At 36.6% G+C, this 25,651-nt stretch overlaps 1 protein-coding gene across 30 annotated transcripts in view; it reads left to right on the top strand.

Moving 5' to 3' along the window:
- DLG2 (discs large MAGUK scaffold protein 2) overlaps positions 1 to 25,651 on the top strand; it is a 990,031-nt gene that overhangs the window by 687,839 nt on the left and 276,541 nt on the right. For all 30 annotated transcript variants that reach the window (XM_064719541.1, XM_064719525.1, XM_064719532.1 and 27 more), the window contains one exon: positions 23,182 to 23,318. In XM_064719541.1, the coding sequence (XP_064575611.1) occupies positions 23,182 to 23,318 (137 nt within the window). The remainder of the gene's footprint in view (positions 1 to 23,181; positions 23,319 to 25,651) is intronic.

The following is a 25,651-nucleotide window of genomic DNA, read 5'->3' as shown; positions in this document are numbered from 1 at the left end:
ATTTTTGGGAGCAGAAGATGTAAACAAAGACACAATGAGTTGTGTAATAGGAAAATCAAGGGTTCAAAGACAGCTTAGCTGTGTAGGCATTTAAAGCTGATCATCACTTTGACACACCTGATTGCAAATACTGGCAGATAGCCACAGTCTGTGTCTTGAAGGTAATTGCTAACTCTGTTTAATGTGCTTTGGAGATTGTCTTCTGTATGCCTCTTGCATGTCTCTTCAGGCAGGCATACAATTCACAGTATGGCTTTGCAAAGGGTTGAGTGGCCAACAGTGGATGTTTTGTTTCAGTCACTCCCAGGGCACTGCAGATTTTAGCAGCCAGCATCTCTACAGTGGCTGGCAGCTGTAACAGAGGAAAGATATACTTGCAGCTTTCTTATTTACATCACTGGGATTTAGACACTACTGAAAATCCTGTCATTAAGTAATATGCGTTTCTTGGTCTGTATTGAAACAAGACTAGCAGTAATGAGAATGGATTGCACTGACTGCAGTGTTTGCTTCTGGAGAGAAAAATGCAGGCATTCAAAACAAAGCAGTTTAATGGTGCTGTCTGCTTTGTAATATAACTTATGCGTTAGCTGCCTGTAAGACCCTGCAAAGGTCTGTGTATGGGCAGTGGATTGTGAACTTCAGTCACTGTTCAGGGGTTCCAGTGCTCTCTCCCATTTCATTGCATTTGAAGAATTTTAAACCAAAGTAGTTTCATTGACCTCAAGATTTTCATGCTGTCCTATCACACTCCAAATATACTTTTACTAAATCCAGAAGCATTGAGTCGTGTGATGATGCACAATTACTATGCTGATGTACAAGTAGTAGAAATTAAACTTGATTCATTTTAATTTCTTTTTATAAATTATCTTCTACCATTAGAAGAAATACATCTTTAAATTTATTTCTACCATGTAGAAAATTTCTGGCAGTGAGAAACTTGGGTAAACACAGAGGTCATGTAAAATATTACCTGCCTACTTGCCTACCTAGCTGGTAATTTAAGCTCTGATAGGGGGGGGGAAAGGCAGAAAATAAGGATTCTTGTAACTACAGCACTGTCAGGTCAGATAGAAAAACTTTTGACCTCACTTCTGTAGGAAATGTGGTGTCTTAAAAGACATCTGAACTGCAGAAATGAAGTTCAGGGTATGTGAAGCAGAACAGCTGAGTACCAGGAAACTTTAGAGGAAAATTGTCAGACTGAAAAACACCCAAAAAAAGAGGAACAACATAAGGGACAGCTAATTTTGCTATCTGGATTTTCTCGTGGCTTGGGTATAAAGTCATAGAGAAACAGGATTACTTTCCCACACCCTTGATGATAATAGTGCCTATCATCATTACAGTGTTTGAGCTGTGTCAGGATGTTGCCACGATGACTGGAGCTGCCCTTCTGTTCATGACTTTTAGATGAAAGGCTCTGGACACACCAGCAGCTGTCTCACTTTTTGGTTTCTAAAAGCATACTTTTTGCTCATTCCTGATGAATTCAGCCAGTGACACATTCTTATGAAGTCCACCTCACACAGCTTTGGGCACTAAAACATGTTTAGGGACACTTCATTCTTTGTTCTTTCTGCTCTTAGAATTAGGGCCATATCAAAACTTTTCTTTTAATCCATTTGGAGTGTGATTATGTTTTGGGGCTTCAGATTAAAAATTAATGCATCTCTTAAGCACTATTCAGCCCCATTCTGTATCTCCCTCTGGATGGCTGTTCTTCTTATCTTAAATTTCTTAATCAGCAAAGACAAAGCTCCTAAACCACACATCTAATAAAATATGCAAAAATAAGATAGGATTAATATAAAGGGCATAATGCGCATTTATTTTGAGAGTTATGTATATCTGTCTAAATATTAGACTACATCATTGGGCATAACCAGTTCCAGAGTTCCCATTTCATTGTGTTCTGTGCTGAACTGAAGCAACTCTGTGGCGTATGGTAGATTTTCTTTTCCTGTAACTATTTGGTTTATTCTTGATCTCACTGAGTAAAGTCAGTGGATGGTAATGAAGCTTTCTTGCTATACTAGGAAAAGAATCAGTATGGTCTAATTTGTGTATTTTTTAACTCACTGGTAAGTTACGAGATTTTCTTGAGAAGACGCAGAAAATTTTCTCCATCAATATACGGTATGATTTCATTGTAGATTTATCTTGGCTTGTTACTGAAATGTCCTGTAGTCTATTACTGTCTGTAGTTTCCTAGAGGTTCATGCTACTTTTTTCATGAGAATAGATGTATTTTAATTTGGATTGATGGCTTTATTGGAAATGTCTTGTGTGTTCTGTTGCATGGATAGTAACTCAGCTTGCAGTGACAACTGAAATAGTCACAAAAGTACACTTCAATGATGTGTGTTTCAAAATGTCTGCAAAGAAAAAAATGTTCAATTCAGAATATCAGAATAGAGGGCTCATTTAAAAAAAAGGTGCTGCTTTCAGTAAGGAATGGAGAAAACTTACAACTTTTATCTAGCAAAGCAAAGTCAAAAGTTACCTTTTTATCTCAGGTAATAGCTGCAGCACTTAAAATGAAAGAAAGGGCTTTTTGCAAACAAAGAACCCCAATTATTTATTTCCCAATTTCAGAGAATAGTGAGAGCTTTCAGATCTTACTGTTTGATAACTGATTGCAAGTGGTTGCTTCAGACTGATGATGGTACATATTTTTTATTATTCTTTTTTTTATTGCAGCTATCCCTTCTACTACTTAAATGATCTATTTTCTCTAATTTAAGAGACACTAAATATGCCATAGCAAACTTTAGCATGTGGGAATAGGGGATTTTATGACAAGTTAGTCAGATATTTTCTTAATTAAAAAATTATGTTCTGTAAGGTCCAAAGTGTTTTTCAACAAAATCATTTTTGTACATTTTGACCAGAACCTTTTCTTATGGTCTTTGAAGAATTTCATTCTTATGTTCTTATCAGCTGTGAATTTACTTCTGGTTTTCAATGTTCTCTTCCTTTTGTGCTCTGTGAATCCTTATCTAAAACAGAGAAAAATGGAGCAACTTAAAGATATAACCATATAAAAATGAGGAAGCAAGCAAACTTTCTCAAGTGTAGGTTTAACAAACTATCTTGGTTCTCAACTCTAATTTAAGTGCTTCACTTCATATTATTGTAACCTGAAGTATCACTTATTTCAGGTATAAATAGAAAACTAACACAGTTGAAACTAAAATACCCTTTATTGTGAAATGTCTTTGCTTGAAGGAACTCATATTTCCTCCAATTAGCAGAAAGTGCTCCATCAAACACTAATACATATTTTTCCAGCTTTAAGATAGTGGCTCAAACTATCATTTATAAGTTGACATCACTAAAAGCATGGCTTCCCTGCAGGCTAGGATTGTCTAATGTAAGAATATGTGAGTATCTGATGGTTTATCACATGAAAATTGCATTCTCTTGAAAATCATAAAATTAGAAAGCACCATGATAGAAGTGCTATAAAAGCCTCTGCTGTTTTCCAGCCATGTTTTGAAACATTTGTGTTGCCTGTGTCTGCTGTGGTAAAAGTGGTAGCTTTTATCTGCACCTTTATATTTCCCAGACTGAGGATCCTGATCTTTAATTTAAGTGATGATAAATGCATGTAGCTGCTATTATCATATTCTTTTTTAGGGTAAAAATAAAATATCAGTTGTATTATCTGACTTTGGTCAGTAAAGACATGCCATCCCATTTGTGTAAGTTACCATCTATGAAGCTTTTCTTTAAAAATCGCACATTGATTCTGTGAAGTGGTTCCTTCCATTCTTGAGGAAAAGTAGTCCTTGCATACAATTTCACAAAGTAATAGTTACTATTCTAATGACAGTTCAGTTCTAGTTTCTCAGGCTTTTTCTTTTTTGTCTCTAGTGGAGAAAGAAGGTAAATCTCTTATGTTTTTTGTTAAAAATGCAGTTTAATGGCAGGAAGCGGTGGAATCTGCTTGTCCTCACATCAGACTTAATTTAACCATCTTTGGAGGTTAGTAGTCAGTCATTAAAGAAATTATTTTCCAAATCAAAAAGGATATTTTCAAAGGGAATTCAAAATCCCTCCTTCTGGCTGGCCGTCTCCCTTAAAACTGGAGCTCTCCTGTGAACTGTAGGATATTACTTGCTTGAAATCTTTTATATTTTCATGATGACTATGATTTTTCTTTTTTCTATTTAACTGTCTTTTTCCATTATCAGTAAAGAAGTAAACAATATGTCTGGGAAGACTGTGCAGCAATACTATATGTATGTATTTTGTCTGGTTTTCCCTTGAAACCATTAAGCTCTTAAGAACTCTCCAAGCATTTCTGAAGAATCCTGTGTTCATATGCAAAATGAACATCTAATCTCATAGTGGATTTTAAATAAAATTTTCTAGAAATCATTCACAAAGATTTCCACTGATACGAACATTGCTTTTTTGCAGCTCCATCAGGATAACTATTTCTGAAGTGGTGCAGTAGCAATTTTCAAGTGCAGTGCTGTATTTTAATAGCCAATTGAGATGGCTATAAAAATTCAGCACTGTGCATTAAGATCATTACTAAATTGCTTCAGCAATACTTACTGATGAGGCAGCTTCAGCAGAACACATTTCATCTTAATGAACTGTGGCTGCAATAGAGCAAAAAGCAGCAACTCAGGGAAAGATAGATGTGCAGGTAGGCTTGGATGCCAACAAACTGGAGATTTTGTTTCAAGAAAAATAAGGTTTGGTTCGTTGTTTTTTGTTTTCAGTGGAGAAAGAAAAAAATGTCTACCATCTTTTTCATTACAATTGAGTTAAATGGCAGAAGATGGTGCTATGAAAATGTATCACATCAGACCAAATTCAACCATCTTTGGAGCTAAGCAGATCATTGACATTTCAATTGACAGAATTTTCTGTGCTTCTTCTTTCTGAATTAGGTAAGAATTGTGTATTATTATCCAGTTGCCATGATTTCATCGACTCTTGAGTAGAGACATCAAAGGGTATGGTGTTCCAGTGTGACCTTGTTTTTTTATTATTCTGTCATGAGATGTTGGCCTTTTTGCTGTGGTCCAAGTTATTTCTGAGGCTTTTGCTGCAAATCAAGAGCTGTTAGCATGACATATGGATTCCCCTGATACTGTCGTTGCCACCTTCACAGATTTAACTCAGTGAACTTCTTTCTGAAAATTCGAGAGAAGGAAGATGTAGGGCTTGGGTTTGTTTTTGTTTTGTTTTGTTTGTTTGTTTGTTTTGATTGCTTCCTTTAGAGACCGGTCTTATTAATTTCTGTGCTCACCTCTTGGGTAAGTGATGGAGATGGATGCATCTCCAGCTTTTGTTCATAGGGCATCCTTCTGGGTGACAGTAAAGCAGGCCATTTAAAAATTCTGCACTTGATTTATCCCGTCCTTGTGGAAATGCTTCAAAGGAACTTGCTTTCTAAATGGATTTCCCAGTTACATAATGATCTCCAGCGCGCTGCTGAAAAGTTTCTTGGAACATCTTTTGTCTCGGGCTTGGATGAAAAACTGTGATGTGTGTGCTTTGGGATTTTACTTGACACTGTGTCCTTTTACTCTCTGCAATTTTTAAAAATCCCAAAGACTAAGTGCCTTTTTGGTTTTGGTTTGGTTGTTTTTTGTCTATGCCAAGTGTAAGGAAAATTCCCCATGGATCTTGGCCAGCTTCTTTTTCAGTTCCAAGGTTTTCTCCTGATTAAATGTAATACAGTAAGTCTCATAATTTTGTCATTATAGCATGACTTTATACTCCTTTTTTCCTCTAGGTTGTAAATTTCTGGGTCAGAAAATAGTTTCATCATTTCCCTTCCCATTCTAGAGTGCTGTGTAAGAGTTAAAAGGGGAGCTAGAGAAGATCCCTTTCATTAGGTTTGCCGTTGCTGTTTTCATCAGGACAGGAGGTGCAGCAGACAGTGTAGTGAGTGTTAATTGTCTCATCAGTATTTCCAGATGCACAATAAATCAAAAGATAGGGAAGGACAGTGTGGCATCATTTGCTTATCTACTAGGCTGAGTATGGAAAAAACCTTTCTGTAGACAGGAGGTCAACATCATTTTTCCTTTTTTTTTTTAATGGAGTAGTGAGGATTTCCTAGGGAGTGGCAGTTTTCTTGGCCTTTTTCCTCTACCTATCTGATCCTTGTTTTAAATTCTTCAGGTAAATTTTAGAGAATGATTATTATGCTTGATCTTTCACCACTTTAATATTAATTTTTCAAAAGTTATATGACAACTGTTGCTGGAACCTGATTGACATCCTGATGCCACAGAAGATGGAGATTAGCCTGCTATGTTGAATGTGTTTATTGACACAATGTATTTTATTTCACCTGAGTAGTCTGAAAATCCTTATATTTCCTTCTTTGGAGACCTTCATCCTTTTCTGAATGTAAAGCCTAATGTGCAAATTAGTCACGTAAAACTACAGAACAGTGTTTTCATCCTTTATTGTTAAGTTAATTATCTGTGTAGCAAGATCTGTCTTCTTGATAGTTTTTAGATGTCCAGATCTTTCTCAAGACATCTGCTGTCTGGTAAATATCACACATCAGCAAAATACTGCATTGTCATGAAGCGCACCTCTGAAAGAATAAATAGTATTTAAATTAAATTTTTGTAGCATGAGGAGCTGTAGCTCTTCCTTTTTTCTCTTCATTTTTCTTGTCTCTTTTTGCCCTGTAATTGTAAGCATGGGCAGACAGTACCTTAAGTCTTCTGAGAAAGGCATTACAGATTCTAATCATAGTTGAGAGACAAAGCTGACTGCAGCTTTAGAGATTCAAGTAATGTGGTGAATAAAATACCATAATACAACCTATTTTAAAATTATTTTAGATTGTCAGTATTATTCTTTTGTTTGCACTGGTTGGAAAAAAAAGGAAATAGTTACATTAAGGCATCTCTGAGCATCTGAAGGGAATAGCTGTCTTAGAATTCAAACACCAAAGTGATTAATAGCAATAGTTGTTCATCTGACTATTTCCAGTCCTTTTTGGATTACCTTAGTCATTTCTGCAGGCCTGTCATCCTAATTTTGCTTTCAGTATTCCAAATTCTAGATGAAACTTCAATTATCCTTCATTAAAACAAAATAAATGATACATTAGTCAAATAAAATCTTCCAATAGTATTTCATCTTTGACTTGCCATTTATTATTTTAGAACATTTGTCCAACAGCTTTGAAGAGCTGCTTTTCCTTCATCAGTTTGGTTTTTTTTTGTTTGTTTGTTTTCTGTCTCTAAACATGGTGTTAGAATTCTTAGAAATCACAGCTATTTTCTGGAGTTCAAGTGGAAGACCCTTTGCTGTTTGCCATGGAACACCCTGTTGGTGCAGATGATCGTTCTTTGCAATTGGGCTGTCGTAAGATATGAGACCAAGAAGTCCAGGCTCTGGGACTCCAGTGCAAAGATGTTCTGTTTCTGCCTGTTTCACATCAGTGATGTGTACCAAAGGGCAGCTGAGTTTTCACATGCAGTGAAGGTTCCTCTGTTGCAGGCACAGTGAGATTCTTACAGAAACAAAGTAGAGCCTTGCTGTGTAAAGCTCTGACACGTAGGCAGCTGCTCTTCAGTTCTTCTTTTGAGCTTGCAGTAAAGCCATTGATTTATGACAGTGTCACTTGTTCTTCTTACCTTGCAGAAACTCACTTAAGATTTTTTTCATTCACAAATTCTGCTACTTGGTCCAACTTCAAGTTGATACATTTTTCTCAGCATTAAGCTTTTAATGTGCTTGGTAGATGAAAAAAATTGCTGCGGTGTCTTCCAGTGCAGATTTTGGCTGTTATTGAATAAGAAAGGCAAGGAGATAGCTTAATGCTTGTATCTTTAGTGGTTAATTTTGGAGAAAAATGCAATTCTGAAAGCTTGAAAAAGCGAATTATATCTGTGGAGGAAATCTCTGTGAAACCGTAAACACTAGGGATTATATCCAAAATATTCCAAGAGCACAAAGCTCTGTGTTCATTAACTGGGATGTTGGCTTCTGAATTTTGAGTAATAGCTTGTATGAACAAATAACGAACTGGCTCTTGGATTCTTTAAAAAAAACCTGTGCTATCATTATTTTTTGATAGGAAGAAACCGTTGCAAAGCAAGATCTTGGAGCTTCATGACATGTAAAAAAGGGTATAATGACACAAAAACTCTTTAGGATATGATAAAAGATACATTGCATAAGCTAAAAGAACAATAGCCCCAAGATATGGTTGACATGTTTATTTTGGAAAGTGGTATTTGCAAATAAGGATATGATAGACTTCTTTCTTAAAACTGTGTTTTGGTTTTTGTTTGTTGTGTTTCTTATGCAAAACAATTTGTAAGTTGTCTTATGAAATTAATACAAAGGCATATTATTCATTCCAACAGAGAGAACTGAAATAAGAAAACAAAATTACAGCAAATAATTTAGTAAAATTGTTTATTGTGGGCATATTTGCATTTTATATACTGTAATTGAAAAATAAACTCAACGTAAATGGTAGGCCAGGGGTAAATCTCATCCCCAGTCTGTAGGTCAGATGTGTATCATTTCTAATTTCAAATTATTATCAAATGTCATAGCCCAAGTTTCTGAAAGTTATTTTTAAATTACATTTTTAAATACTACTATAGCAAATCAGACCCCCTCTGCAATGCAGGATTATCATTTTAGAGATGCACTTGGCAGTTACAGAGAGATGTGATTGTAGGTGCTTTCAAGACAAGATGTGAAAAATGCTTACCTTTTTGCTGGCATCAGTTTTCACAGAAAGGTCATCTCTTGTAAGGTTGCTATCATGATCAAAATCAGCAACAAAGGGACAAGATCTCAGCCTCAAATGAAGAAGCAATAGGTCTGGTAGCACTTAGAGAAGCTAGATGCTCACACATTCACAGGTCCTGATGGTCTTGATGACAGACCAGCAGAATTTATGTGGTGAAATCTGAGTGCTGACATTGGTCAGGCTTGAGCACCTGTGGGGAGAAGGTAAAGTGAAAAACGGGAAAGATGAAGCAGGAAATGCATCCTTAATGAACTGAACAAGAGGAGGCGAGGGACTGTGAAGCCATCAGTGTATTTTTAGAATCTCAGAAGAATATTTGAAAACTTAGGAAATCTCTTTATAAGCATCTAGAAAAAGGTTGTAGAGTAATGATAGCTAGAAGAGACCATACTTCTCTTCTGCAACATTTCCTCCTTTTTCTCAGACGACTCCATGTGCTGGGAGGGTTCAACACTGAAAGTGGTCTGAGGAAGCAAAGATGTAATTGAGCAGGGTCAGCTCCAAGGTGCTTTCAGCAGAAATAACCACTTATCTGCAAAATAATGCTAACATAAAGCTGTAGGAAAATAATGTGGAAAAGTAGCTAGAACTTTGCTAGCTGTAACATCTTGTCTCTAACACATCCTGCTGTGATGAAGCATTCAAATAATATATTTGGTTTTATAAATTGAGGTATGGTTTACAAAGACATAGGAGCATTCCTTTCATCTTGCACAGGTAAAGCTTTGAGCTCTGTACTTCAAGAAGGGTGTATGCCAGTTGGAGAGATTCCAGGGGAAAGCTGTAAAAATGATCAGAGATTTAGAAAGCCTGTCCTACAATGAATAAATGAGTGATCTGAAGCCATTTATCTGAAATACCAAAGACTAAGTGGGAGGTGGGGGGCAGTTTATCAGCACCTGATAGCAATCTTGCCTTGCAGCACATCTTTGAAGAGTGAGTTTGCTCTCTGTGCTCCCTAGGGAGGGTGTGAAACAAAATTTAATAGATAAATAATAAACAAGATTTGTACTAGATAGATGTAGAAGAAGTGAGGATTGTGATTACCAGGGAGAATATCAGGTCTGTAGCATGGGAAATACTGGGTATGCTAGGCAGCCGTTTGTTAGACACAGTGCAACTGTAGTTGCTTCTACCTCAGACTGAGAATAATAATGATCCATGATCCATTGAGTTTCTTCCTGTCCCAAGATTCATAACAAAATTTTCTCATTTCACTATATTTTGAAGACGAAGAGTAGTCATGGGGCTATTTAAGTTCTCCATCTGCAGAAATGAAGAGGGTGTCTTCCAGACAAAAAAAACACATCCTTTGCTTGTCCTCAACAGTAATTTTATATTTTTCTTTTCTATATTTTTTTTTGCTTTAGGAAGGATAAAACATTTTAGAAAAAACTTCTGTGTATGAGAAAATATTAATGAATATTAGAACAGATAATCTGGCATCTTAATCTGCATTTCTCTGTCTTTTCAAATTTTCTGTTGCTCAAGATGGGATCATGCTTTAGGAACAATTTGATCTTGTGAGTGGCTGGTTCTTCACCGAAGGCTGTTTTCACAGCATGTTTCAGTATTTGGAGACTGGTAAATACTCCTTTGTTTTGGACTGTGCCAAGTCTTTTAATGCTATGTCTTGAGTTCATATAAACAGTTTTGTCCAGCTCCAATCAGAGCTGAGTTTCTTTACACCTAAAATCAGTCTTGTAGACTTTGGGTGAGTCTCACTGGTATGAATCTTTCCATCCAAATATCTGCCTAAATTTTCCAAATGGGGTCCAGAAATGGCCCGTGAATAAATCAAGATATTAGTACATTCATTCTTTCCCCCAGGGTTCCATTTTTCATTGGAAATGCTGCACATATAGTTCCCAGAGACTGACCCTGGCTCTGGCATTGCAGGAAAGTTCAGTGTTTATTATTAGTTGAAATAGCTGATAGAAAGGCCACGTTAATATTCCTCCTAGCTGGAACCCCGCAAGGGACTCACAGCAGGGTCTTGTGTTATGCTAGATCTCATTAAGAGGGAAACTCTTACTCACAGAAAATCTGTAGTGTTTTCTCAGGCTTGAACAACCATATTTTTAAGTGTTACTCTGCATTTCAACTCTGCTAAGCACACGTTCCTAGAAAATCTTTAATGGTCTAGGACCAGTATGAAAAAAAATCTGTAATTCTGTTTCAAATGTGAGTTCATATTCTCTTTCTAGTTAGTTATGCTAGAATGCAATTCCCTTTGCAAGTATTTGACATAATTTCTGAGAAGTCATAGAGTCATACAATGATTAAAGAATATTTTGGGTTGGAAGGGAGCTGTAAAGGATCTACACCCAGCCTTCTTGCAATGATCAAGGATATCTTCAACTAGACCAGCTTTCTCAGACCTGCATTGAACACATCCCCATCCTTGATGGGGCATCATCCAAGGTGGGGTATCCACAGTGTCTCTGTGTGACCTGCACCTCACCACCCTTACAGTAAAGAGTTTCTGCTCAATGTCTGATCCAAATCTACCCTCTTTCAGTTTAAAGCTGTTACCCCCTGGCCTGTCACTAGAGGTCCTGTCCTCATCTTTCTTAGAAAGGCACAAGTGTCTGACTTTACTCATTTTACTCTGTGAGAATATAGGGTACTTCTCACTGGCAAATAAAACATTTTTGCTTCACTTTGCTTCTTAGAGTGCTGCAAGACAGCGTCATCAACAAACTGAACTAAGGGACCAAACTGCAGTTTCAGAGAGACAAAAAGAATCAAAGCAAAATGCAGTGACTCATGAATCCATTTTCAGAGTATCGTTGCCTTATTACTTCTGTTCAATAAGCACCCATCTCTTTTCCTTCTCTGTATCATTTATATACCTGTTCAGCTTTTAATATCATGGCTCCATAAATTGCCTTGCATAAAAAAGCAAAATTACATGTACATTTGTGCCTTGATTTCGCTCTATGGTTTTAAGAAGGAAGTAACTGAATGGATGACAGATTGATTGTTTACAGGTTGATTGCAAATAGATAAGAGGCTGCAAGATGAACTTTGATTTCATTTTGTATTTTCAAGCTTCAACATAATTGACAGAGCTTTTCAGTAAAGTATTTCTGCTCAGCTTTGCAACAGGGATGAGAAGATAAATGTTAGATTTCCCTCATCAGATGGAGGACAAATAAACGAGGCTGATGAGTCTGTCCTTGACAGGAATGGTTTTTAAAGAGATCCAAAACTGACAGACTGCTCCTTCTATCTCCATTTTTTTGGTAACAAATTATTAAATATTTGTCTCAAAGAGCCATTCAACTTAGCAGAGAACCAGCTATACTTATTTAAAGATATATCACCTAATGTTTTACAAAGTAAATAGCATTTCTCCCTGAATTTGAATAATTTTCTCATGTGTCAAGTCTGTAGATTTCAAAACTGAATCTATATGAGAAAAAAAATGGCAGGAAAAGCACAGATTTACGTAGTACAAAGACTTAAAAAATTAATGTTTCATCAAAAAGTGAAAACTACTTTAAGGCGGATCTTGATGTGCTCATCTACAGGACCATGATTTTCATTTGCATTATTAGGAGATTAAATACCTTGTTCTACTGTCAGTAATTACAGTAATTTGTGCAGAAAATGGCATAGGTACTATTTGTTAGTGACTGACAAACTGTGATCGACTGTCAGCATGAATTTGGTTCCTACACCTGAAACAGCTGGTGTGTTTTGTGCATGGAAAGTGAACCATGTTTCAGGATTTGAACCCCAGTTAATATAGAATGTGGAAACAATAGGAGTCTTCTCATTGCAGTTGTTCCAGGTGTCTGTAAGTGCCTGTCTCTTGGCACTGCACAGGAGCCATGCCCTGTTACATTTTCCCTTTGCCCAACCATTATGTGTCCAAATATATGTAGCATCAGGAATTAAATAAGGTCAAGTGAACTTTAAGAGCATGAACAGTGGGTGAAAAGAGAAAAAAAGGCTCCAGGATTTTGTTGAATTGTCTGTGGAAGAGAGGAGACAGTCAGGGAAAGGGGACTTCTCTTGGTTTTGCACCAGTGAGATCAATGTCTGCCATGCTGATCCCATTTCCAGATACTTGTCTTCAGAATGAAAACCTTAGAGAGCCGATTGATTATTGGTTACATATTAATGGAAAACGGCATTTTTAACAGAAGAGGCAGTTAAAATAAATGTGGCTATAAGGGCACATTTGGTAATGAGGCTAATTGCCTTAAAAATTTGGAAAGAAATGGGACAGTAGAGATAATTTGATTTCCCCCTCCCTTCAAGCTGTATTCATTAACCATACTCTAGATTAGACATTCTCACAATGGACACAAAGGTGGTTAAATGCAACATTCTCAAGCCTTGTGCTTCTCTTGAAAGGGTAGGTTAAAGGTTTCATATTTGATTCTCTAGCCAGAAAAAGAGGTTCATAATACCAGTGTATCTTTCAGAACGAAAAATTGCAGAAATATTGAATAAACATTATTATTACTGTACTGTTTTCTTCCACTATAGATCTGTCTTAGCTCTCAAGAGCCTTACAAACCTTTGATTGTTAACTTCTCTTTCTCTCTCTTAAGCTTAGGAGAGCAATTTTATTTTTCCTTTCCTCCTAGTAGGACTTGTGCTGTAAAGGTATATTTTTATTGACTGTTTTTCAGGTGCATTACTAGCATAAAAAACCATTTCTGTCCTACTCTCTTTAGTTACTTGCTGCTATCCCTGTATCTTTCCTTCTTCCCACATCCTTCAAATTGAGTTTGCAGGGCAGCAGTGATGACCTTGCAGTGCTCTCCACAGGAGTCCCAGATCTATAATGAGGGGCCAGGTACAAAAGTGTGGTGCTATCAAAGAGGATGTGTGAACCCAACACCATCCTCATCTGCCAGCTCCTACTGCTGCAATTTCTGTGGATGATGGTCAATATGCACCTAGTCTGTGGTTCAGGTTAATTTGGCTTGGTTTTCATGCCATTTTCACTTTGCCATTTGCTAGGACATTTTCATGGCTAAGAAAGAAGGCAGAGAGCACATCAGAGTTGTCTCTTTCAGCATTAGTGAGTTTTTAGGTCAGCATATGACAATTTTAAAAATGCGCCATGCAAACTTCCACCTGGCTTTTTTGCTGCTTATTAGGACAACTGGCTGCTTAAAATCATGGAATGATTTGGGCTGGAAGGGACCCTAAAAATCATTGCATTCTTTCCTACTTGCCATGGCCAGTGACACCTTCCACCAGACCAGCTTGCTGAAAGCCCCATCCAGCCTGGCATTGAACACTTTCCCAGGATCTTCTTCATCTGTAGTCTTGTATAGCCCAGCTGATTTTTGCCCAAGTGAATGAAAGGGCAGGGGTGAGGATAGAATTAAAAAACCCAGAACAAAACCAAAAACCTATTGCCAAGAAGAAATGGCAATGTAATATAGAATAGGAAGCATGAGAAAAAAATGTGTTGCCTTTAGCAGTCCCTTCATGTCGCATTCAGTCATACAGGTCACTTATGCTGTGTTTAACATTATTCCCTGCAAGATATAAATGATCCTGTCACCAAGCAGCCAGCCACATGATGTCTAGCCTGATCAAAAATTCTGGTTTTTAGTGCCTCTGGATCTGAGGATTATTTGTCCTTGTGGGTGCACCGAAAGTATACAAAAAGCTTCCTGCGTGCAAAGGAAGTGACCATTCATTCAGTTCGGATGTAGGCATATGGAGATGTGAGAAAGGCATATAAAAACTTCAGATATAAGCAGCTAATCCTGTTCCTAAGTGGCAGATCTTGGGTTTTTCTGTTGCAAAACACTAATCTTCACTTTTTAAAAAACCTAATTTGATTGGTCTTAACATGAAATGTTTAGACTTGGTGTATCGTGTTTATTTCCAAAAGAATCAAACCCCTTGCTATAATTCTCGGAGTGTCAGTATATGTCAAAAAATGAAATAATTTTCTTTTTTTGCACTTACACTGGTAAAATTTTGACAGTGTAGTTTAATGTGATTTTCAGTGAACTAGAATCCTCATTAATGCTTTGAAAGTCAGATTATTGTCAATAATTAGGAAAATTCCCTGATCTTTTCAAGTTAAATTATAAAGTATTCTTAAGAATTACTGTTATGCAATTAGGCCATTTCTCCTTGTCTATGCTTTCTAGGAATATTATTCCTAATTAATTTGAATAAATGTAAAAATATAGAATAAACACAAGTTCAAATGAGGCTCTATTTGTATTTTCCTAACTTATCCTTCCTTTTCTGCTACATCTGTGGAGAAGGTATCTTTAGGGATAAATACATGCAGGCAAAAAATAATGGAAAAACATCAAACTGCAAAATAATAGAAAAGAAGGGATTATTTTCATTTGCTTGTTAGATAACTTTTTTACAAATAGCAGTGTAATTTAAGATATGTTTTCAAGGCTTTATGAAAGATTGTAGAGAGATTAGCTTTAGTATTATGGTAATGTAAACCAATGCTCTATCTACTATACCTACAGCATGATTGTTTTTTAACATGCACTCCCTGCCTTGGAGCTTTATTAACATTTGCATCATAATCTCAATTTCCCATCATTTCCTTTCTGGCTGGAAGTGTAAAGGTTTATTTTTAAGCCAAGGAAAGGAACGCTGTCTCCTGAGAGCAGATTTCCCTCTTTCTTTCATTTTTTAAGCTAATAAATTTGGCTGTAATGTTTGATTTTGATGCCCTAATAATGAAAACATAGTAGGAAAATTGTTGAAGTTTTTTATATTTTCTTATGAGGCTACAGCTGAGTAACTCAGCAAGAAAATCCCTGAAATATCCAGATGATTTTTTTCCATATTCTTGCCTCTTTTGTTTCTGACTTTTATGGGTCTCAGATGACATTGATGAACGCTGTGTCCAAAGAGGAGATGGAATACTTTGCACTCCCCTGCCCCCAGCAGAGGAGCAAGCTCAGAAAATGGTGGGAAGGGGTTCTCCAGGACATCTCAGCAGGAAGCTGTTCTGGAACAGATGTAAGGAACTGTAGTTTAGCAGCATGGTAGCCAAATTTAAAAAATTATGTATGCTGAAAACCTGCTTAGATATTCTCAATCAAAGGTATGGAAATCAGCCTGCCATCCCTCCATCACCAGACAGCAGCTACCACCACAGTCTCACCTCTGAGTTTTAGCTGGCTGCCACTTTTCCAAGCCTTCAGTCCTTCAGAGGACTTTGTGATAGTATGAATGTACATATGCAGCAGTGTCTTGAAGCCATTTTAATCTTAGTGAGATCAATGTCTCTGTTTTTATCAAGAATGAAGGACACACCTCTGCACATCCTTGCACTAGGCTGTGCAGCAAGTTTGTGTTACTGTAATGTTTTAAATGTCAATGATCTTTGTTCTTTTTATTAAATCAAGAATAGTTAAAATTAAAACTAGCTATGCTATTGTAGTTTACTTTAAAAATTTGAATTCGCAGAGCTAAAAATCATGCAGATAAAGGTAAGTAAGATGAAAAATTTTACTGTTTAATTTCTGTTAAAACCTCAACCAAAATCTGTCTTCATACATAAAAATATCAGTGATCATTTACAAGAAAAGCATTCTCCTTGGCTGCTGTATTACCCAGCTGCCATCCAGCCGTAGCCTGTTGGTGAGCACACTGGCCTCGCTCGGTGGGAGTGCTGTGTGTGCTGCTCAGTTTGATCCTCAGCAGAGGCTGTACTGAAATCTGGCGTCCCTATTGCTTCAGTAGCATGGAGAGGTGAGGCACTGGGTGCCAGAGTGTAGGGATTAATGAAAATGATAGCTATAAAAATGGCTGTGGGCAGGAACAAAGAAAATGTGTAAAAACAGTTGGATAAATGCCTGAAGGCACAAATATATAATGCCACACAGTGTGAGGGGAACAATAATTTTCACTTTGTGTAAGGTGCTTTTGGACAATATTCTTCTTACCTAGTGGCGCTGTACATCATTTTTATTCTATCTGACATCAACTGGGAAATAACCTGAAACACTAGATATTTCTGAAAGAAAATGTCAAAACAATAAGGAAGATGCTTGGAGTTTTTAACCCAAGGCCATTAGAAAGAAACACCAGATAACAACATGCTGTATTAGATGTGTAGGGACTTGGGCCTTCTCTGTGGTCTAGGCTATTATCCAATTGTTAGTTACAAAAAGAGCCCTCTGAAGTGATCTGGGAGCAGGGTCTGAAAGAAGAACTAACAATGACAATAAAATTAGACAGCTTTTAAATACGTTATGAATATTAGTAAAATTTTTATGAATCATCCTGTATTTTAGATTGACTTTTTCATCCACAGAACAAAATGTAATCAATAAGTCCTTCTGGCATAAGATGTCACATGCATCAGGCATAAGAATTGCTATAAGAACTCAATCAAATAAATTGATATTTGACTCTACTGCTACATGAAGAGGATGAGATAAAGTGACTTCATATAGTTGGGATTAATAGTTTCTTAAGAACTGATTCATAGGATGACAAAGAAAGAGCTCTGTAGAGGAGGATTGGTCCCTCTTTGTAACATTGTATAATCGTTGTGACACAAACTTTAATTTTTATGTTGTGATGTATTTTATTTTTGTATGCACCAAATAAAAAAGGACTCTGCTGTCAATAATGAACAATAGCCATAACTCACAGCTATAACAAGCATATTAATTGTCCACAGTTGTGGGGTGTTATTGTAAATATGTGCTATATGTGTCCTCCAGGAAAGCTGAAACTGGCGACAGGAGGCTTGAGCAAAGGGCGTGGGGAGACATTCCCTGGTACTCCTTTGTTTATAATTAATATGTTTATAGTTTGTTTACTCATATAAACTGGACATAACAGCGGTACCTGTCAAAACAAGTCAATCATTATATCAGTCAAAGCATTTTATATTACCCATGTTCCTTTCCTCCCTGAAAGTGGAATTTGATTAATTAGAAACCTGGATTGGGCATTATTGTTCCAGGTTTGACAACTTTAACAAGCAGCATCTTTCGTAGCTGTGTTTTAGAAGTGGCTGGCCCTTGGAAAAGCAGGAGCTGCCCCAGCTTGGGCTCCTCATATTCATGTCCAGTTATTTGCAGGAGCACGGTTGATGTGTCATATGCCACGGAGCAGGCAGGCTTGCAGTGTCAGGGAAGGGCCTCAGTGGGGCAGCTTGTTGGGGGTCCTTTCTGGTGGTGCTTTCTGTTTTGCTGCATGAAACAGTTTCTTAAAATCTGAATGCGCACAGTGCTCTGGAGCAAATCAGTTTTTTCACACCTATAGAAAATAAATGTGGCAGAAAGCAATGAGAGAATGTGTAGGGTGGGGTAGTGACATTTATTCATGAAATCTCTAAATAAGTTAACCATTTATGATTTTCCTTTCAGGTATTTCATTCACTCTCTGTTTCATCCACATCCCCCAGGGTGCATGTGCTGAGGTGGTCTGGTTCACTTGTGTGTGACACAAAGGACATGGGACATCAAACCCTTACCACATCTCTTGGCATTTTCTTGATTGGCAACCATGAAATGACAGATTTTTGGATAAATTATTTATACCCTCTAGGAGTCTACTGTTGTTATGGGTGGTCCTTTATATTGAGTGCTCCTTTTTTCAGTCTCTAAACCACAAGGTGGCTGCTCATCTGCCGATTTTTTAATTTAGTAAGCACACAGTTTTGTTGATATAACCTGCTTCCCTGTTAGGCTTACAGGCAAGAGAATGGCAGATGTCACATGCTGCAGTCTTGCTGCCAACATCCCACTGTCATGGTACAGGGTCTTCTGCTGGCAAGACACCTGTTCAAAGGTCTTACAAAGTCCAGACATTCTGTCCAGGCTTGACAGAAATTACTCATTTTGACTTTTGTTGCTTGGGATGCCCTGTACTGTAAGCACATATGATTTCTCTAACCTTCGGTCATTCTTCTAGTATTTAGATTCCTATTCCCATTCATATTTCATTTGTTAATATGGTAATATTTCTGTTGAAAGTCCTATGCCTGTTGTGGTTTCACTAAGTCTATGCTCACAGGTCAGTTATGAGGTAAGGTGTACTGTGGTATAGCTTGGAATTAGGAATTACCTGTTCTATGTCTCTAAAGCACACTGTTTGGTTAACTACCTGAAAATCAAGCATTTCCTAACTATATTATAGGGTTATGTCTTAAATGCTGCTATCTTTGGATTCCCCTTTTCGGGAACTGTGCAACTCATGTTGGATTTCTGTTTTAAAATCCTCGCTCTGTTTGCTGATTAAAAATAGGCTTGGTTCTCTGTGTAGGATAGTAGCAAAATGCAACATCCATTTTTGGCATTCTGACTGAATTTCTTTAACTTCACTTCTCATTAGAAAGCTGACATTACATAGCTGGAGTTGATCTTTTAGGCTCCCTCTCTGGTTACTGCAAAGTGGTATGCCTGCAGTGTAATTAACCCACTGTGTCTTTAACAGAGGTTTCATTATTTTTAATTATTATTATTTATTTTTATTAGTCCAACTTGCTAACTATATGGGGAGCGTCCAAGCCTACTTTCACTAGAAAAATAGAACATATTGTTTTACTATACTTACACAATATATCACTTATATTGTGATATATTTAAAACATGTATCTGGTATGGCAAATAATGCAAGATAGATGTAAATAGCCAAATATTTTAACATGTTCTTGCTAATAATCCCAGGAAAAGATATTACTAAATATCTTTGACTTATTAATAGCAGCATTTTTTTCTGCAGTTTCCAGTTTTGTGGAATAGCTTTTTTCCCTGTTCCTTTTCCTCTTTCTGATACCAGAAACGTCTGCTGTTTCATGGGATTATTACACACTGTTATTCATAGGATCAGTGATCAGCATTTGTGGAACCCAAGGGCAGATGAATTTTACAAACACAAAGCCAGTGGAAATGGAAGGAAGTTCGCTTTGACTCAACTTTCCTAGTTTACACATTGAGTCAATCTTATAAGGGCCTATCCTCTTCAGTGATTTTGAACAAAGCTGAGTTTGACTTGGACGTGCACCAGTATTAAATCCAGTTCTCACTTTTTTCCATCCTGAAGTAGTATCTTCTTCACTGAACCACAGAAACATGGAATGGTTTGAGTTGGAAAGGATCTTTAAGTTCCAAACCTGTTACTCATTAGCATTAGATCCGGTTTCTCAAGGCCCCATTCAGCCTGACTGTGAACATCTCCAGGGGTGGGTCATCCACAACTTTTCAGGGCAGCCTGTGCCAGTGCCTCACCACCATCATCATAAAACATTTCTTCCTCAACTCCATTCCGCATTTATCCTCCATCTAATTCCTGTTGTGAGGAATTTGAGCACTCTCTCCAAAATCATCTGTTTCTGTGAAGCAGATTGCGCATCAGCCAAAGAGGAAGTGATCACCTCCTGATCTGTATTCTGATAGAAATGTTTTCACAACCAAAGGAATCAACAACAAAAAGGTTCTGCAATCAAATAAGCTGTTTTATGAAAAATACCATTTAGAGAACATATCTTGTTGCATTGTTGGAATGATTCACTGCTTTTAAAACAGAGTAAGAATCTGATGTAATACTAACCTGATGTAGTGAGTGATCAGAGATGCACACTAGGATTGAGCAAATCTTTCCAAAGTGTTCAAACAGAAACCTTGAGTCTAAATGAACTCAGATTGTGAACTTTCATAGCACTGATCTTCCCACTCACCTCTTCCCACATCCAGACCCCAGCCTTTCAGAAACCAAAAGCATGATTCACCTCATCTCTTTCAGGTGTCTTGTTGAGATGAGATGAATCATACTTTAAAAGCTCTTAATGAATTTTCATTTATCGTACAGGTAGTATAAATGATAACCATAGTTGTCTGATGTCATTTGGCCATGTGAATCCTACCCAAAAGTTTTTCTGTAGTATACTTTCCATGTGCCCTAGCAATTAGCAGAAGTAATTTAAATAAAATTAAATGGCGCATTGTTCCATTCCCTGTTCCTTCCAAGAAGAAATCTTTTAAAGAAGGCAAGTATGATTAAGCAATGAAATTAAATCATTATTGACTGACATGGAAAATTTTTCTCTTCCTCAGTTTTCTTTCCTTCCCACTCTCCTTTTGCTCCCTGCAGTATTACCCCATCTTGTTCTGCTCTTCTAAACCTTTCTGTAATCACTGTTGATTATTTGGGTGCCCAAAGTCAGACCTTGCTTACAAGTGCAGTGTAGCCCCTGCATTGTATCACACCTAAATTCTATGTAGACTGTAGCAGAAAAAGTTACTCCTTCCATTATTTTAAGCTTCACTTTTGTAATTTTTTTTTTTTCACTTTTTGGGAGCAGCTTGTGTTGGTGCTTTTTTTTTTTTTTACAGTTTCATATATCCATTGTGCTACAGCCATGCAAATAGCAAGCCAAGCCCCCACTGAGCACTGCAGAAAGTGCAGGTGATTATCTTGGATAATACTTGCTGTTGTTGCAGCAGGACCACGCTGAATTAGAACTCACTTTCTGCACACATGGCTGTGTGTGCAGAAACGGCCTTGCCCTTTACAGGTATACAGTGTCAATAAATGGGAGAGGAGGAGATGGAAATGCACCACAACCTGTTCTTCCCATGGTCATGCCCTAGGTGAGCAGTGGGGCTGAAGAAAGCCCTCTGGCTGAGATCTAGCCCACTCATTTGCTCCCACCAGCATTCTGGAATATTCTCAGATCTTTATTGGTAGAAGCCTATACAGATGGGGTTTAGATCACATTGATTATAGTTATGTCACCAAGAAATATTATTCAATCATTGTTCCTTGTCTATAACTAGTGTTAAAAAAATCCATTCTTAATGTTTTATTAGAATATCTTTTCTTTGTTAGCAGTCCCAGGAAAAATCCTTCCCTGCTGAAAAAATCGTAATCTTTTTATTCATGTACTGACAGTAGCACATAAATAAGAGTGATTGTCAACTTTAGCTGGAAATTCAATAAAGCTTTCTTTTAATTACCCTATACTTCTGAATTAACTTCGTGTGTATTGTTAATAGTCAATTAATTAAGTACTGTTTCAATTGGAGATATAAATTCAAAGGTTTCTTTTTGTAATTTACTGGTGTGGCACATTCCATTAAGTAGTCCATTATGGTACCTGACCTCACATCTTTTTGAAGCTAAAATAATTATCAAATGAAAATAATGCGGTAAAAAAAAAATAAATAAAATATTTAATTCACACTCCTTATCTTTGTACTCATACTAAGTACAAAGCTGCTAAAAATGTTGTGTATATTAAATACACACTGTCCCCTAAGTTTTATTGCCCAAGCAGTGTCCCTTTTGAGTTTGTGATGAAATGCCAGATTTCAGGCAACTCACTTTTTAATACTGCATTTTATTGCTCAGGCTACAGCAATTATCAACATGTTTCTTTTAGGAATGAGTGAACAACGTAGCTTTCATAGATAAAACCAGTGATTACTCCCTAAATAGATATACTGTTTTTCTGTACAGCTAAAAGAGAAATCCCTAGCTGGAGCAATAATCTAAGCAGGGTATTGTCAGAAACAGCTTCTCTGTTCAGAGGGAAGTTCCCATTAACTACATAATCTCTGAAAAATTAGCTGTATGAAGTTAATTTTTATGGAAATCAAGGACAGTAATTTCTGTCTTTTCTTTTACTGAGAGGTAAAAATGTTCTGAAAAATTAAAGTAATGGTTTGCTTGTATGTGCAATGTGTCAGAGGGTAAGAAATATAGGAAAAGGAGAAAAGGTCTTTTTTTCTCTCCCAAACATCTATTTATTTTGCCTTCCTTTAATCATATCAGCATGTATCATTGACATTGTTACAAAGTTTGGGTCTTTGAGTGTTTATCTAGGAATTTCACAGATCACTGAATAGAAGTTAGATATTTACAAAGGACTGTTGCTTTCTTTATGTGTCCATAGCCACAGATTTGTGTCCTAAGGAAAAAACCCACACTTTAAATCAAACGTCTACACCTTTTCTCTTTTATTTTCACTGACCCTTCACTGTGGTACTACATGAACTTGCAAAACCTGTGCTAGACATTTCCAAGTATTTTTCAAATTGTGTGGATAATCAGAACGCCTTTCATTTTGTTCTGATAAATGGTGATGTATTTTATAGTGACATTTAACAAACTCCAAGTTTCAGTGTTTTAATGCTGATCATGGAAAGCTGAGCCATAACTTCTTGATGTAGGCTGCACCGGACCCCAAGGATGAGGGTGTATAGAATCACCACTGGTTCAATTATTTTTGTCTCTAACTTTCTGTAGTTGTATATGGCAAAGAATTTCCTTGCTTTAGTTCTGTCTCTGACCTTGCAGGGAAAGTGAAAGAGTATGTTATTTGTATTTCTGAAAAAAAATACTCAAAGTTTACATTGGATACATTAGTCTTCCACTTGTCTTTAGTGTTCGATGTTGTATTGCTAATGTTTTGTTTGCAATATCTTTTCCAGGTCTGGGATTCAGTATTGCAGGAGGGGTGGGAAACCAACACATCCCTGGGGACAACAGCATTTATGTCACTAAGATTATTGATGGGGGAGCTGCACAAAAAGATGGGAGATTGCAAGTTGGAGATAGACTTCTTATGGTAAGTATGAGAAATTTTAATTCCATTTATTTAGCTGGAAATTGTTTCATATAAGGATTTTATTCACCATACATCTTTCTGGAGGTAACCAAAATGACTGCTATAATAATTGTATTTCCATCATCTTCATTTTCCCCATTTTTAAAATATTTTTCTAATATTGAAGTAAAAAACCCATTCCTCTGGAAAGCTAACATTTTTTGAAGGCAGTGTATTATATAACTTTGACAAACCTTTTACAGAGAAGAGAATAAATGTCTTATGCACATAAGGAACAAGTCAAAATGGACCATAAAACTTAAAAGATTTTAGACAAAGTGTTTGTTAAGGTAGTACTGATTCTACTGCTTATTGTACACAAATTGAAAGCGGTTATAACATGCCAGTAAATGACTCCCATGTAGCAACTGTCGGGGGCTGCTATTTACATTTCAGTACCTGTAGGAATGCTTTACTTATGTGTTCCATATAGATGTTAAAAAACACCCAAACATTTTTCAAATTTTCCCTAGTGCTGGTTCACTGTTTCTTATCAATAATGATTTCCCACTCACAGAGTTTGTTTAATTAAAGACTGAGGGGGAAATCCTGACCCTGGTGAATCAGCACAAGTTAATCTATGTCAAGTTGTATTCATGTCAGTGTATTTGCATAGATCTCAGCAGGTAGAGAAATATTTTTTTAATAAGTGCAATGAAAAAAAAGAACAAACTAGTACTGCATTAGCCCTGTTCTGTGATGTGATATTTAAGCAGTCGACCTTTTTTTGCTGCCTGTGAAGCTGGGCCTAATTGAGGTTTTCTTTATTTGGCTAGGGACATTATGTTCCAGTCACATATGAAGATGGGCATTAATTTTATGACAGAGTACTAAACAGAACTGGAAAGGCACTTGGTTGCTGGGTTGGTGACTCTTTATCTTTTTTAATTAACCCAAATGGGTAGATAAAACAGCTTAAGGATCAGCCTGTGCTAGCAAAATCAGAGCAAAATGAAACCAGAACTCAAAATTTCTTTGGCATTTTGTCTTTGCATAATCTCAGCATAGTGAAATTCAAGTCACTATTGGATGATGAAGTTTTGGCTTATTTTGGTGCAGAAATGTGTATTTTTATTTGCCAAATTTACACTTTCGTTATTTTGCAACTTGTTGCAAATCTGCTTCTGTTCAGCTGTTTTTGTTGCTTTTTACACTGATGAGAATTCCTTGCAGTTTTTGTGTTATCTGCAATTTTTTGTTACTTTACTCTTAATTTTTTTCCAATTCACATGAGGTAGTAAATATATTATATAAAGGAAAATCAAATAGATGCAAATCCCCCACATTCACCCTCTCCAATGTAATTTCATAAGAATTAATTTAAATAGAAATATTTTCCATACCACTGTGCCTTAATTCATTCTTCTCAGATTTTTACAGGAGTAGTTTATTAAGCATCTCAGCCTTCAAACTGTGATTCACTGCAGTCACATATAGATGTCTCTACATTGTGACAATTGTGACAATTTTATACTTCTGAAAATGAGCAGAGGTCATTTGCATTACATTTGATGTCTTTGTTCTTCTTTCCTTTCAGTCTGGACTGTTTTTCTTTACTAAAGTGATGTCTCCTTTTATCACTGCATGTAAAATGAGCAAAAAAAAAATCATTCCAAGTATTGCTCTCCTCTAGTTATGTACTTCCAGACCAAGCTTTTCACTGCTGCACAAGAAAATACTCTTTGTGTACTGTATTCATTACATATTCAGAGATTCGTTTACAAGATCAAAACTGTTTCTAAAATTCTTGCAGATTGCCATGTTTTTTGGTTCTCTCCAACTAGACAACCTGATTTGTTTTTAGCTTCTGTACCTTCAGTATTTTCTTATCATAATTTGTGAATTATCTGCCAGTTCATGGCATTAACTTCATGTTCCTTTATGGATAGTGAGTGAAAAAATTAATTACTTTCTTTTGGCAGTGTTTCAACAGAGTATTACCCTTGTCATCTATATGGTCCTACTTCTGCTTCACTGATTTCTTGATTGTTTGTTTGAGCAGTTCCTCTTTTTTGTTTTTTCCTTCTCAGTAACACATCCTTTCTTGATCTTTGGTTTTTTTCCATCATTCTCTACAGAATTTAAAAGAATTTGTCATCCTTCTGGAATTCTCCGCAACTGCTGGGGAACGTTTTTTAATTTTCGTATCTGTGTTGTGATAATTTTGTGTGAAATGCTTTCAGATCCCGAAGAAAGTGCAAATCAAATTAATATAAATTTAAGAGGTGATGAAAGTGTAGAAGCAAAATAAAAACTAGTATTGAAATGTAAGACAAGAACGGGCCACCTGAGCA

The sequence above is a fragment of the Zonotrichia leucophrys genome, chromosome 1 (assembly GCF_028769735.1).
Source record: "Zonotrichia leucophrys gambelii isolate GWCS_2022_RI chromosome 1, RI_Zleu_2.0, whole genome shotgun sequence".
NCBI lineage: Eukaryota > Metazoa > Chordata > Aves > Passeriformes > Passerellidae > Zonotrichia > Zonotrichia leucophrys.
This window is presented reverse-complemented; position numbering and strand designations above follow the sequence as displayed.